The following is a 13820-nucleotide window of genomic DNA, read 5'->3' on the forward strand; positions in this document are numbered from 1 at the left end:
TTGTATATTTACAGGTAAATTATGAAGGCCTTAATATGGATGGAAAGAAAGAAAGATAACTAATTCCAAACTTTAGTGAGCAGTTATATGGGACATGTCTCAAGTATTCAACATACAACAAGATGTTGTATGTTTTACATTTGATAGTTCAAGAAATTTTGAATGAAAGGCATGCAAAGTGGACTAAGTTGTTGGATTATTTTTCATATGTGGTACAACAAGGTAATGGAATATGATTGCTAATGAGTTGTCCATAATATACAATTTAATAGCAACTCTTACTCCTAAATTCTTAGTATTTGATTGTATGAAAAATTTTTATGCAACTAAATCTGATTTATATTCTCTATCTATTGCTTGTGAAAATATTAATTTTAAATGTCATAGTGGAATAAAAAGAAAATTTCAAACATATTATCTAAATATTTTTGTTAGCCTCATAGATGTAGAAGTGTTGATGAAATTTATTTTGATTTTATTGTATGAAAGAAAGTTGAATCTCAAGCTTTCTTGAATATGTTAGACAGTCCTTTATTTATTCCTACTCATACATAGATTGATATTTCTATGAATTTTCTGCTAGGTTTGCCTAAGGTTAGAAAACATAAATATATAATTATTTTGTTTGTGGATAGATTTAATGTGACGATATTTCTAATTGCGAGTCAAAATATAACAGATTTCACATACATTGCTGAATTGTTTTTCAAAGATTTTGTTTATGTACTAACTTATGCTAGTTGTAGGGATGATCAAATTTTTCATGTTAAGAGTGTTATTCTTTATAACTCTAATATTTATAACTCAGTTGGTTGTTATCCTTGTGAATCTTTGAATGTTTTTAAATCTTTGACTATTTTAAAATTATTATTTTTGCCCTTAAGTAATGGTGTTATTTTAGATGATGAAAGTAAGGTTGAAAAGATTGAACTTGCACACATGAAGGACATAGCCACAATTTAATGGATAAAGAAGATCCATCAAAATTAAACCATAGTATTTGAACCCAAAGATTGGGTTCAGATTCATTGAAGGAAAGAAGATGGTCCACTCTAAGTGTTGGACCATTCCAGGACAATTCCAGCAAGAATAATTTTCTTGGTAAGTCATCTGGTCTAGTTTTGTTTAGTGTATCTAGTTTTTCTCTTTTTGACATATATGCAGATTCAGGATGAATCTTTTTTAAGAGGGAGAGAATGATACGTGCTCAAGAGGGTATTTGTGGTATTTTAGAGCTAAAAGGCAGGATGATAATCTTGTCACGTTCAAAGAGTTGAATACTAGAAGAATAATACCATGCCGATCTTGGACATCAAAGAGACCAAGAATACGTCTCAAAAAAATAGTAGTGCTAAAATAGCGGCAACTCATAAGGCTCATTGGGCTAAGTCAGGACAACAAGAGACCCAACAATATTTTTCAAGTCTAGTGAAAGACACCAATTTAATATTTATTTTCGAATTTTTTAGGTCTATGTTTAGTTTATTTTGTTATTAGGGTTTATTAGAAGATTTGATTTAGTTCTGATTTACTTAGTAGTATTTTTAGGAATTTTAAATTTAAATTAAGTTATTTTATCTTTAGAAAATTTATATTGAGTCATCTTATCCTATCTTGTAGGCTAATTGGTTAAGAGTCTATTTAAACATTTTTCGTCAGAAAATTTACACAACTTTTAATGAATAAATTTTTTTAGGTGCTAATATGCACGTTTTTTTATGTGTGATCAACTGATGTGAGTGATTTGCTTTACTTGTTGCATGAAGAAATTTGAAGGATCCAACCTATGGTAATTCTTTAGTATTAGTTCTTTCAATTTCATCCCTCTGATATGGGTTGTCAAAGATAGGTTCTTTGAATATCTAGTAGAAAAAATTGACCTAAGTTGCTAAGAACAGATTTCTAAGAGGTCTAGTAAAAAATTTTTATCTATTTTTTTAGATTTTTGCGGTGTATCTTTTCTTATTCCTTCTAATTTTGTTCTTTGTTATTCCTTTTAATTCATATGTATCTTTTCTTATTCCTTCCTTATTCTTTCTTACAAAATAAAAAATCTCATTCCACCCTAATCCTCACCTCCAACCCCTATTTGTACCATAATCCTAACCCAATGTTATTTCTTCCATTTCTTGCTGAAGGTAGAACTAGCTTTTCAAAAACTCCTTCATCATCCTCCTTCCTTCTTCTTTTAAGGAAAAACTAACTTCTTGAAAACTCTTCTTCCCTACTCTAAGTATACTTCAGCTCGTGATTCAATTCTTCTTGCCATCATCAAAGGTGAAGGGATCCGAGAGGGTTCTGTCGGCATAGACCTTGCAGGAATATTGATGAGACTCAACTGATACAAACGTGAAAATAGTGATAGTTGGTGAAGAAAGAGAAAGGAATTTGTCACTGCTGTTATCATTTTTACTTTTTACCCTTCACATCTGTCACTTTTTCTTCATTACTCTCATATAGTGATGAAATGAGGATGATTATATTAGATGAACGATCAATCATATACGTATGGATTAGATAAAAAACGATCGAATATGAGAGAGAAAAAATTGAAGTAGCATTTATTGTTGAAAAAGACAATAAAATTTCACTTTAAATAATTTGGACATATATGAAAAAATAGACAAAGTATTTAATTAGAATAGTCAATTACATAAAAAATAGACCAATAATAGTTAAAGACTAAAATAGACTTAAAAAAAATCTTATGTTATGTGATCAAGCAAAATCTATGTATAAATGATTCTATTACAAATATCATACATAATAAGGAGCAATAACGTTTTGTTGTTTAATTTATATAGCCAACTTCATTTATTAGTAGAATAAGACTTTAGTTGTTATTGTTGTTATTTGAGCAATTATGTTTATCTAATCTTAACGTGCAAGTTTTATGGCGCCTATCAAGCAATTGGCCGTTAATTATATACAAGAATTATTTACTGATGACAAGTGGTTTGCCCAATAATTGGTCCAAAGTTTCTTTAATAACCAAATTTCAAATAGTTAAAACAAGGTGTGAATATAATTGTTTCCCCACTTTTCGCTATTGATAAATCAACATTGAGCAGAAAACGAGTTGGTTAAGTAACATATTTGCTACAACGAGAATAACTAATTAAATCAAATCTTATCCCTCAAGACTGAATAATTATTATTTCCAGATTCACAAAAGACATTGAGACTTCTTAGTCCGCGTTTAATTTTGAGAACACGATATAATAAAATAAGATATTAAGAATAAAATATAAAAAATAAAAATATTAAAATTAGTATTTTTATTTTTATTTTTAATTAAAAGATTAAAAAAATATATTAATTTAATATCTTTATTTATATTTTAGTTATCAAATATAATTTTATATTTTTGTATTCTTATCTCAATCTCCTGTCACTATAATAAACGCAATAATGTAACGAAGAAAACAATCAATTTAGTCAAATTTTCACTTATATAGTGATGGAACTTTCAAGACAGTTATAGGCTACATCATCACAAAAGGGACTATTTAAGTTGCTTATTATTCATCTCCATTTTCTTTCCATTTACATACTACTTTTCTTATCACTATCCTGGAACTAAATTATCTATTATTTTCCATATAAAAAACCATCAATTTTGAAAGTGTTATATTAAAAAAGTCAGTTTTATCTGTATACAATGTTCGTTTGTTTGTGTTTTTTGTTAGGGAAAAAAAATTGATTGGTTCGATCTGAGCCAACCGAGGTGTTGTGAAGATAATCAGGACCTATGGTCTTTGAATAAAGGGTTTAAATATAAACGATACTAGGTATATAAAAAAAAATAACTATTAGTATAAAATATAATATATATATATATATATATATTAAAAATAAATTAAATAACACATGGATTAATAACTACTTTTTTGTACATAGATTGTTCATTTTTTTGGGTGACTCATTTTCTTATATTGGTGTTTATAATTTTATTTTATTTTAATCTAGTAAAATTTAAAAGACCTTTATTTCAATTCATATTGTTAGTTTGTTTCATTAGATTGTTGATATAACAAGACTTATCACATCAACAGTTAACATGTCACGTCAATATTTAACAAAATAAACTTATAATAAAAACTAACATGGAGACTTTTTAAATTTTATTAAAAATATTTTAGAAACAAAAGCAAAAATAAGATTTTACAAGAACCAAAATTTTATTTCAGCCTTGAAGAAATTTTATTTCATTGATATGCCTCGAACTTGAAATATTTTGTTTAAATATCCAAATTCCAACCAGCTTAATGACATTTATATTAATAAATATATTAAATTTTTTAGTATGTTATTGATCAAAATTAGTAGTTATTTGAAATGGAAATTATATAATAGCTTTGGGTTTATTTGAAAATTAAGGAAAGAAAATATATGGAGATAATTTTTGTTAATTATACTTTATGTTTTTTCGTGAGAAAGGAAAATTTGGTGCGTGTTTGAAAAGGCAGAATAGAAACGAAGTCTATGTTTATCTTGAACTTTAGCTTTTGTTGTTGTGTGTGTTGATGTAGAGAATGATCAATTCAATTAAATTCCTGTGTTTGTGTGATGAATGGTAATAATTTTAGGTGCGATTATTATGTGGGTGTTGGTGATTGCATTGTGAGTCACATGTGATTCCCACCATGCAGACAAGGGTGGCCCCTCTTTGAATTTTTATACCACAATACTCTCAATATCAATTTCGAACGCCAAATGCGAAAAGAAAATAAAGACACGATACATCTTTTTCCGCATTGAGAATAATAGTAATAATAATAATGTTATCCGCTTTAAAAATATTAAAAACAATATATTAATATTTAACGGTTAACCGATTTAAATAATAAAATAAAAAATCATTTTATTTTCAAAATATATATTTTATTCTTTTATTATATTTATTTTAATTTTGGATGAATCTTTAAACTATTAAATCTTTATTCCACTGGATCGATAATCAATTCAGTTTTCATAATATTGTATTCTATTTTGTAACTCGTTTTTTAATAGTCGGTTGTTGAGACGATACATAAATATAGAAATATAATTTCAAGAGTTGTCGTCTCTAAACTTTATCTTTTTTGAAATAATTAGAAGAAATAAATAAGATAATATACTTTGGAACAAAATTTATTTTTTTAGTGTTTAATTATTATATGTTAAATAATAATAATAATAATAATAATAGTAAAGTATTAATTGGTGAAAAATATATTTTTTGTATGTGTATATATAGTTTTTTCCATCGATCTCTGATTTTGGTTTTGTCCCAGCAGTGATATGGGATAAGGTTGAATCCAAGTTTTGTCTTAATCACTTTAGTGATGCTCATGCTTTCCAGCTATATATATGTAGCATCTATCTTTGTCATGACTTTAACGTTTGCTTGTTTTGGAATGAAATATGTGCGTTTAACGCAAATAGTAATTAAACTCATGTGAATGCTTGGTTAACGGGGATTGATTATGCTCAAGTTTTCTTGACATGAAGCATTATTGATTGGGAGGTATAATAAATCTTTGTGAGTGTTACAGCAAGTGCTGCTATACAAGTCTTCACCAGTCATTTAAAAACTATTATCGATTTCATTCTAAGATAGTAAAAGGAATAAATAAAAAATAAAAAATATTGAAATGTTTGACAATTAACTTTATTGGGCTTGAAAAATGAGGGGGAGAAAAATATATGCTTTGCCATTCTTATGTTGATGGAAGTTGGGAAATTTCATAGAGAAGCAATATATGGTGATACTTTGAGTTTGAGAATTGTCTATGCATTGTAATTCTCTACAAAATGAAAAAAAAAAAAGTGTCCTAAGTTTATTCCCTTTTTTTGGGCCTTATTTGATATAAGTTGTCTCTTGTAAAATATAAACAACTCTAAAAATTATCAAGGTAATATTATTGTTAATTTTATATTGGAACAAAACAATGAAGAAGAATTTTTAAACCTTGGCCCACTAATAATACTATTGGGACTTTGCAAGTGTGAGTTAATTGCTTCTACATGAGTTATGTTTGGACTAAATGTAAATGGAAAATATAAGTAATAAGTTTTTGTCTTAAAATGGGGAGTGATTTACTAATTGGTGCAATTAAGAAATGTTGTAGACCCTAAGGCGGAATATAGTGCAGCCTAAAGAATAAGAATAATTATGTATGGTTGATGCATGGGTTTAAATCTGAATTTGCCAACTCTATCTTGATATAAGAAGGCTTATCAAGTAGCTTAAACTTCTGAGCTGTGAAAGATAAATATTAGTTCATAAAAAACGTTAAGATATGCTTGAGAAGAGGTATGCGAGGATGCATACTAGTTGTTAAGAGTGCTTACATTTAATGTTCAACCATGTTAAGAGTTTTACTATTTGAATAATTGTTATACGATATTATTTTCTTAAGCCTGGTTAATTAAGATCATTCAGATCACAAATGACACTTTTTTATAGACTGAAGCTGACCCAAATCAAATAGTGATACGTTTTTAGCTCTTCCAGTAACTCATATCAATCAATATGATTTAATTACTTTAGATATTATGACCTCAAGCCTTTTTAGGCTAATATTGTCTTCTAATAGATCAAATTACAAATAATAATAGATGTGTAAGAATACACTTTATAAATTTTGAAGTCCAAATTCTTAGATGTATAAAAAAAACTAACTTAGATTGTATTTATGAATTTGGTGTATGATGAAATAACTAATTTCTAGAGTACATACACTTCAGACAACTCTTCTGAGAAAAGATGTTACAATGAAGAAAGAATGAAATTAATAAAGAAAAAATTGAAAGCAAATGAGTAACAATTCGACACGGTTCTAGCTTCTTATGTTTTTCTTAACTTGTATTATATAATAACAATAATCGTGTTATACTAAACTTAAAAAATTCATAATTTAAAATATTATTTTTAGTTTAACATGTCAAATTTAAATATAAGTCTGTGTATCGTACGGATTTAACAATAGTTTGTAATAAAAAAGCGCCCAATTTTGGCCTTTATAATTACTATATATGTAATCTAAGTATCTAACTAACATTTTAAATTTCATTGTTTATAACATCCAAAGTGGCGAGTTATAACAACCATATAGTCGTACATATATTTCGTCATATAATGATCTAAAGAATACGAACCCTTGAACATGCAAAATAACAAATATAAAATAAATAAAATGGCCCTTTTCTTATATATGGATATCCAACCATCCGATACCAACAAGGAGGCAAGTAAACTTTGCTCTTCCTTGATCATTTCTCAAGTACTCCTTGACCCCAACGATATAAGATGGAGAGCACCACAACTCATGAGTTTTCTGAAAAAAAAAAAAAAAGGAAAAAATAGTAAGCATATCAACTAATAACATGACCAATATCCACGTCAATTAAATAGTTTTTATTTTGAGGTATTGTGATGAAGATTGAAAGACTGAAATTTAATATTATATTTGTTGATTTAGATATTGGTACTAAAATTTCATTTTTTGTCTCTAAAATTTCAGTATTTCAGTATTTTAAAAAGTGAGAATACAGAAAACTGAAATTTTTAGAAATGAGACTGAAATTTTAATAACATTTTATACCTAAAATACTCTCATTTTAGTTAATTAATTTTAACTTTATTCTTTATGTAAATTAAATTAGAGTTTTATTCTTATTTTAATCCCTGTCTCCCACTTTACACCAAACACAATATTAAAACTTATTTCATTATTTGTCTCTCAGTCAATCTCAGTCTCTCTTCCAAATAATACCTTAAAAAAACAAAGACTTTTCCAATATTCACATCAATGAAATTGTATTTAAAAAAAAAAACAAACAAAAAAAGAAGAAGCAAATATTCAAACCTGCACTAGTAGATAGCTGTGATGTTCATTTTTTTTCCAATAGAATTCAATCCTAAATTCTAATGCACTCTTATTCTGTCTTGACAATGAGTTTTGTAGAGTTCTTCTTCCGAAATTCCATTCCTCCAAAACCATATTGCTGAACAACTAAAACAGAAGAGCTTGAACCAAAAATATTTGATGCTAAAATATCCCCAATAACTCCTAATTCCACACATTCACACCATTCCAATAAGTTTGAGAATATTTTAGAGTTCCTATAATACCCTCGTCCAACAATGTACAAATCACAACCGTTCTGATCAAGTTCCTTCAAGACTCTAGGAACATCTTCACTTGTATGGACATCAACCTCCGAGTAAGATATAGAATCCTCATTGTTCACAGCAGTGTATCTGAATTTACTTATATACCCTTCATCCAACTCTCTTTGCTTCTCTTCATCCATTACATACGATAATATCCCACGTGCTTCTTCAAAATGAGTTGATTCTATTTCCACAGGTTCATCAAACAACCGAATTCGAATCATCGACAGTTCAACATTACGATGCCTAGCCATCTTCCATGCAATCGCTAAAGCTTCGCGATCGTTTGGGCCTCCAACAAACACCATAAGAATACGAAGCTTGGTTTTGGAAAACGATCCAAGATTCCGATCAACGAAGATTCCCACAGAACAAGGCGCATCTTGCATTACGCTCTTGTTTATATCCTTATACACGGAGTTCGTTGTTTCAAGCAAATTACCGTTACTCAAGTGTTTGTGGAACGGAAGGAGAATCAAACTTGCGCCTCTTTCTCTGGCGGAGTTGAAAATATCTTCATGAATGCTTTCGTAGGCCGAGACCACGCTGGTGGTCTCGACCCTGAAAGCGTCATGTCCGGGTCTGTTTCCAAAACCCTCGAAGGTAAAAGTAATATTTTCTAACTCCACCTGTGATTGGGTGAAGGCAGTTTGGCCTCCGAGCTGTGAACTCGGCTTCTCCATATGAGCAACAACAAGTGCGGTGGCACGGTTTGTGATTTCGACAAGGTACAAGCCGAAAACATATACAGGGGAGAGTCTTGTGGCACTGAAGAGTTCAATGATGTTGATCATGCTTGTGGCGTGCTGGTTAGTGTGGACGCATGCTAACATTCGGAGTTCTGCATCAATTCTTAGCCTTTCTATGGTTCTTAGCTTCGTTTGTTGAAACCGCTTTCTTGGCTTGAAGATCAGGTTGATGATGGGAGAGACTACCATAGTCATTAGAAGAACAGCAGAAATAAGAACAGCATAGGTTGGTGCAAAAAAAATCTACAACCATCATTTTCAACAATCAATTATTTCATTTTCATTCATGAAAAAGTATAGACAAACAACGTAAATAATAAATATATCGGATGTTCATTTTAGGAGGTGTGCAGATAGTTATAAAATATATATTATAAATATATAATAAATAATTAATTAATTTAAATGTAATATTTTTTTATTTAATAAACGTACCCATATTTAGAAAGAATAAATAAACCTTAATAACGTTTAAAACATTGTATGACTAGACAAAATTAACCCGAAATAAATTGAGTGTACTGTAAATATCAATTCATTAGCTTTCTATAATTCTATTGTTTGACTAATAATGAGTTTTCATCATTAAATATCTACACGTGTATTTTTTTTTTCTTTCAAAAGTTAAATGATGAGTGTCATAATTTTTTCAAGAAATTAATTGATAGCTTGCTAAATAAATAAATAGTATGGTAAAAGAATAGAAAATTACCATCTTATCCCAAGCAATGCTTAGCAATATGAGAGCTAAGGCACCTTTGGTGTTGAGAAGCAATCCTATGGCAAAACCATCTTTGGCGGGCCTACCAAATAAGGAGGTGACAAATAAAGTTCCCAATATCTTTGTGACACATAATAAGATGACAACGAGGAATGTCAATTTCCAATTTGCATGAGAAAAAACAGATGAAATCAGAAATCTCATTCCAGTCCCAGAGAAGTAAATTGATGCTAGAAAGCCGGTACCAAAATCATCAGAAACCGCCATAACCGAGTCAGCAAATCTGCCACGAGGTAAAATTAGTCCGTACACAAAAGCACCAACAATGCCATGTGTGCCAATAATATCCGTAACATATGAACACAACAAGAGCCCCATCACCACAAAAAGTAGTTGGTACTCATCCAATTCATTCTCCTCTGTCTTTCTTTCAACAAACTTTGTTATTATAGGACGAACCAAAACGATGCACACGATAACGAACATGATTGTGCTTAGCACTGAATAAATTGCATTTGAACTATAAGTTGAGAATGGAATCAACAATGTGAAAAGAATCCAATTGTAGGTGTCAATAATCATTGCGGCGGTTAAGGCAACTTTGCCTAGACCAGTGTAATGAAGCTTGAGATCTGAAAGAATTTCTACTAGGTTTGGAAAACCTGTAACTGAGAGAACTAAACTCCAAATTAAATAAACATGAGTTGAAACTTCTTCAAGCTTGAAAATATTATTGATATAAAATCTTCGGTGTAAAGCATATAATCCAGATCCTGCTATCATAGGAAAGATTATTCCAGCAGCTGCAATGCTTGTAGCTTCTTTTTTGGCTTTGAGAATTGTATCCAAGTTCATCTCTAAGCCATTGAGGAACGCATAGTAAATCAAGCCAAAGTTTGAGATAACTTCAACATTCATTATCCCAGTTATAGGATAAACTAAAGCAAACAGGAATTCAAATCTTCTCAGGAGAGGTGGAGTTAGTAGGAAACCTGCCTATAAATTAGAAACCCAACAAATTATTAGAGTCTTAAATCAAAATTTTCCGAACAATCTTTAATAAAATTTACATTGCACAGAGAGAAAATTTTAATCATGTCTCTAATAATAAAATAAATAGGCATATTAAAGACAAATACCTTCTTAACTTTTTTTTTTGTAAAATAATAATTTATTTTTTTATTTTATTAAAAACAAATTCTTATAATATTTTAGATTCAATTATAAAAATCAGACCGAATTGACCGGTTCAATCCGATTAACAAAAAATTGACCAAATCAATCTAATTTAAGATAAAAAAATACTAAAAAAGAATAAAAATTCAGTTAATCGATCGAACGGATACGAATTTTTAGTAATTAACAAGTTTAAAATAATTATACAAAAAAAATAATTTTTTAAATTATATATTTTATACATAAATATATTATTTTATTATATATTTGATTCAATTCAAGTTAAACTTCGGTTGAATCTTTAAACATTTGAACATTTAATTCTATTGGTTTGATAATCGGTTTGGCTTTGAGAACCTTGATTTTAGGATGTGAAAACTAAATTGTCAATTTTTGTTTTATCTGGAATTAACTTATTACGTTGGGAAAAAGAAAATAGAAATGAAGAAGAAAGATGCATGGAGATATAGATAGATACTTACAAAGACGTATGTAATAAGGCGAGATTGATGGAAGGGTTTGAATAGAAGGAAGAAAAGGCAGGCTACGAAGACAGTGTAGGCAACTTGAAAGGCCAGAGTAGGAAGCTCAGAGTCTATGATATTACCCGTTTGCCATATTCTATTAGCTTCAGTCACAGAAACTGGATAACATGCAAGGGGAAGAACGTCTCCCATATATACTTTTCTTCTTCAAATATTCTTCAATTTGATCAATTTTTGTTGACCAAGTTGAACTCAATGTTATGCACCATCAAAAATATATTCTTCTATTTAAAGGAACACGGATTTTCCCAAGTTAGTAATTATTGTTGACTCTTGGTCCGTCTTTTTATCTGAATCGGTTTTTTGGTTTTATGACTTTTATCAATAACACACCGCGTAGTAACCTACTAACTTTTATGGTTGCACACGCCACATATTATTAATTTATTGTCACAAAATAGTTAAGAGAAAGAGAATAGGTGGTAATAAAACCAATTGTTCTGAGTTTGGAGTTTTAGAAAATGAATTCTTGTTTAGAATAGTGAATCTTACTTAACTTGTATTACAAGTCTAGTTTGTGCACAAACTAATTAACTGAATTGAAGTAGCGGAATAACTAATTTTCTAGACTCTTAACAAAATTTGTGATGACATTCTAACGGAATAAGTCGTAATAATTGATAATTAACTTACCTCTTCTGCGTGCTAATGGTATCATTTAACTAATTTTTCATACGAATCATCTATTCTCTATCAAAAAACATCATTTAAATCAAAAGTTGCAAATAAAGTTTTTGTTTTACTTTTTTTTATTTTATAATTTTTTAGTATTCTTACTTATACATTTTTACTTGGAAAAGAAAGATAACTTTAATTTCATAAACCAAAGACAATGGTCTCCACATGAATATGAAACAAGAATGTCACCACTCTCATCGCACGTCTCCCATGCTATGCTATCTTTTGTATAGTTTGGTAATTCACTACAACAATTCCTTAAGATAGCGACGGTTTTTTTGCGGCGGTTATGTAATGCGCTGCGGAAAGACAAATTGTGGCACATATAACGGCGGTTAAAGGTTGGGGCCGCAATCAGGCTGACATTTAGCGGCGGTTTTATTCAAACCGCCGCTATATTGCTGTCATGTTTCCATTTAGCGGCGGTTTTCTTTAACCCGCCGCTATATTGCTGGTCAGATTAACATTTCGTGGCGTCTTTTCGAAAACCGCCGCGATATGTCCGCCGGTGACTTCTTGTGAGGCATTTTGCGGCGGTTACGTTTAAACCGCCGCAAAATGCATATTACCACATATTCCATTGTTGTCTTTAGTAATAACCATCTAGGTATAATCTATTTAAGTAACGATTACTAACTGAAGATACTTATGTTTAAATCATTGTTACTTAAACTCGTAACACTTTTTCTACATTTGTTTTACGTTAAAAATATTCACAAGTTACTTGTAAACTATATATGTTAACTCATGTGAACAAATTTATCAATAAGATTTTCTTGATGACGTTATTAGCATTTAAAAACTGTATTCAATCATGGATGTAAAAGAAGAAAATGCAATCAAACTCTAATATTTATGAAGTTAAAACAAAGTTCTAGAGAGCATGAATCAAAGTTACTCCTCTTTGAAGTTATACCTTACTAAACCTAAATCAAGAATAAACACGTACAACTGCGACCCAAATCATTAAACTAAGGAAATTAGCGTAACTGTTATATTAAAAGATCAAAATTTCTCTCCAACATCGTATTGACCCGGCGAAAAATACTCTGTTATGAATCTATGGGCTTCACGTTTCAGAGGATCTGATATTTCATCTCCATACCATGGCATTTTATTCAGATCAAAGCACCTTTTCTTAACATGTATATCATCTTGTTTATCTTGTTGGTCTTCTAAAGTTTCTTCCTCTTCATCCGGAACCTTATTCAGATCAAACTGCATGGATCTATCGATTGCGACAGAGGATACATCATCTAAAATGTCTTCTGAATCAGACTCTTTTCCGTCTAGACTGTCAGGAACTATTTCTCCGGAATATTCAGGTAAGACTGAAAATATCAACATGCACATAATAGAATGAGTATACATAGAAGAAATTGAGAACTCTGGAGTCATTAAATACTGACTTAGAAAAAAAAACCAAACTACAAGATGCTAAGATAATTTTAAAACTAAACGCAATATATTCGACAATTACCATCACCCTTGTTAGTAGTTTGGGCAATTTTCTTAAACAGAAGCTCTATAGCAATTGTTGTGCTTGCAGAGGATGACGAAAAGTCCTCATTTTTCATCGATCATGTTCCACCGTCATGTTATGTTCACTATTGTTTTCAAAACGTAACACTACTGAAATTATATTGCTTAGTACATAGCAATATTATGAAAAATGCAACCCTAAGAAAAACAACTGTAGAAGGTTTATATATTTAACGTAAACTAACTTTTTCGTATTAAAATCGTTGAAAGAACCAAAAAGTCTACTTTTATTCATCTAAATTCACAAT

At 29.8% G+C, this 13820-nt stretch overlaps 2 protein-coding genes across 2 annotated transcripts; both read right to left on the minus strand.

Annotated features, from left to right (window-relative positions):
* Positions 1–6984: 6984 nt before the first annotated feature.
* Positions 6985–9310, minus strand: LOC140179855 (cation/H(+) antiporter 15-like). The gene is made up of 2 exons (XM_072219606.1): positions 7854–9310; positions 6985–7322 (listed from the first exon to the last, which is right to left on the minus strand). Exon 1 carries the CDS (start codon positions 9103–9105, stop codon positions 7924–7926), a length of 1182 nt encoding a protein of 393 aa, XP_072075707.1. The 5' UTR covers positions 9106–9310; the 3' UTR covers positions 6985–7322; positions 7854–7923.
* A 97-nt stretch (positions 9311–9407) lies between these two features.
* LOC112757593 (cation/H(+) antiporter 15-like) lies at positions 9408–11484 on the minus strand. Its single transcript, XM_072220701.1, has 3 exons — positions 11290–11484; positions 9623–10627; positions 9408–9431 (listed from the first exon to the last, which is right to left on the minus strand). The coding sequence occupies exons 1-3, from the start codon at positions 11482–11484 to the stop codon at positions 9408–9410; spliced, it is 1224 nt and encodes a 407-aa protein (XP_072076802.1).
* Positions 11485–13820: the final 2336 nt, after the last annotated feature.

This window comes from Arachis hypogaea, chromosome 16, assembly GCF_003086295.3.
Source record: "Arachis hypogaea cultivar Tifrunner chromosome 16, arahy.Tifrunner.gnm2.J5K5, whole genome shotgun sequence".
In the NCBI taxonomy this organism is placed as follows: Eukaryota; Viridiplantae; Streptophyta; class Magnoliopsida; order Fabales; family Fabaceae; genus Arachis; species Arachis hypogaea.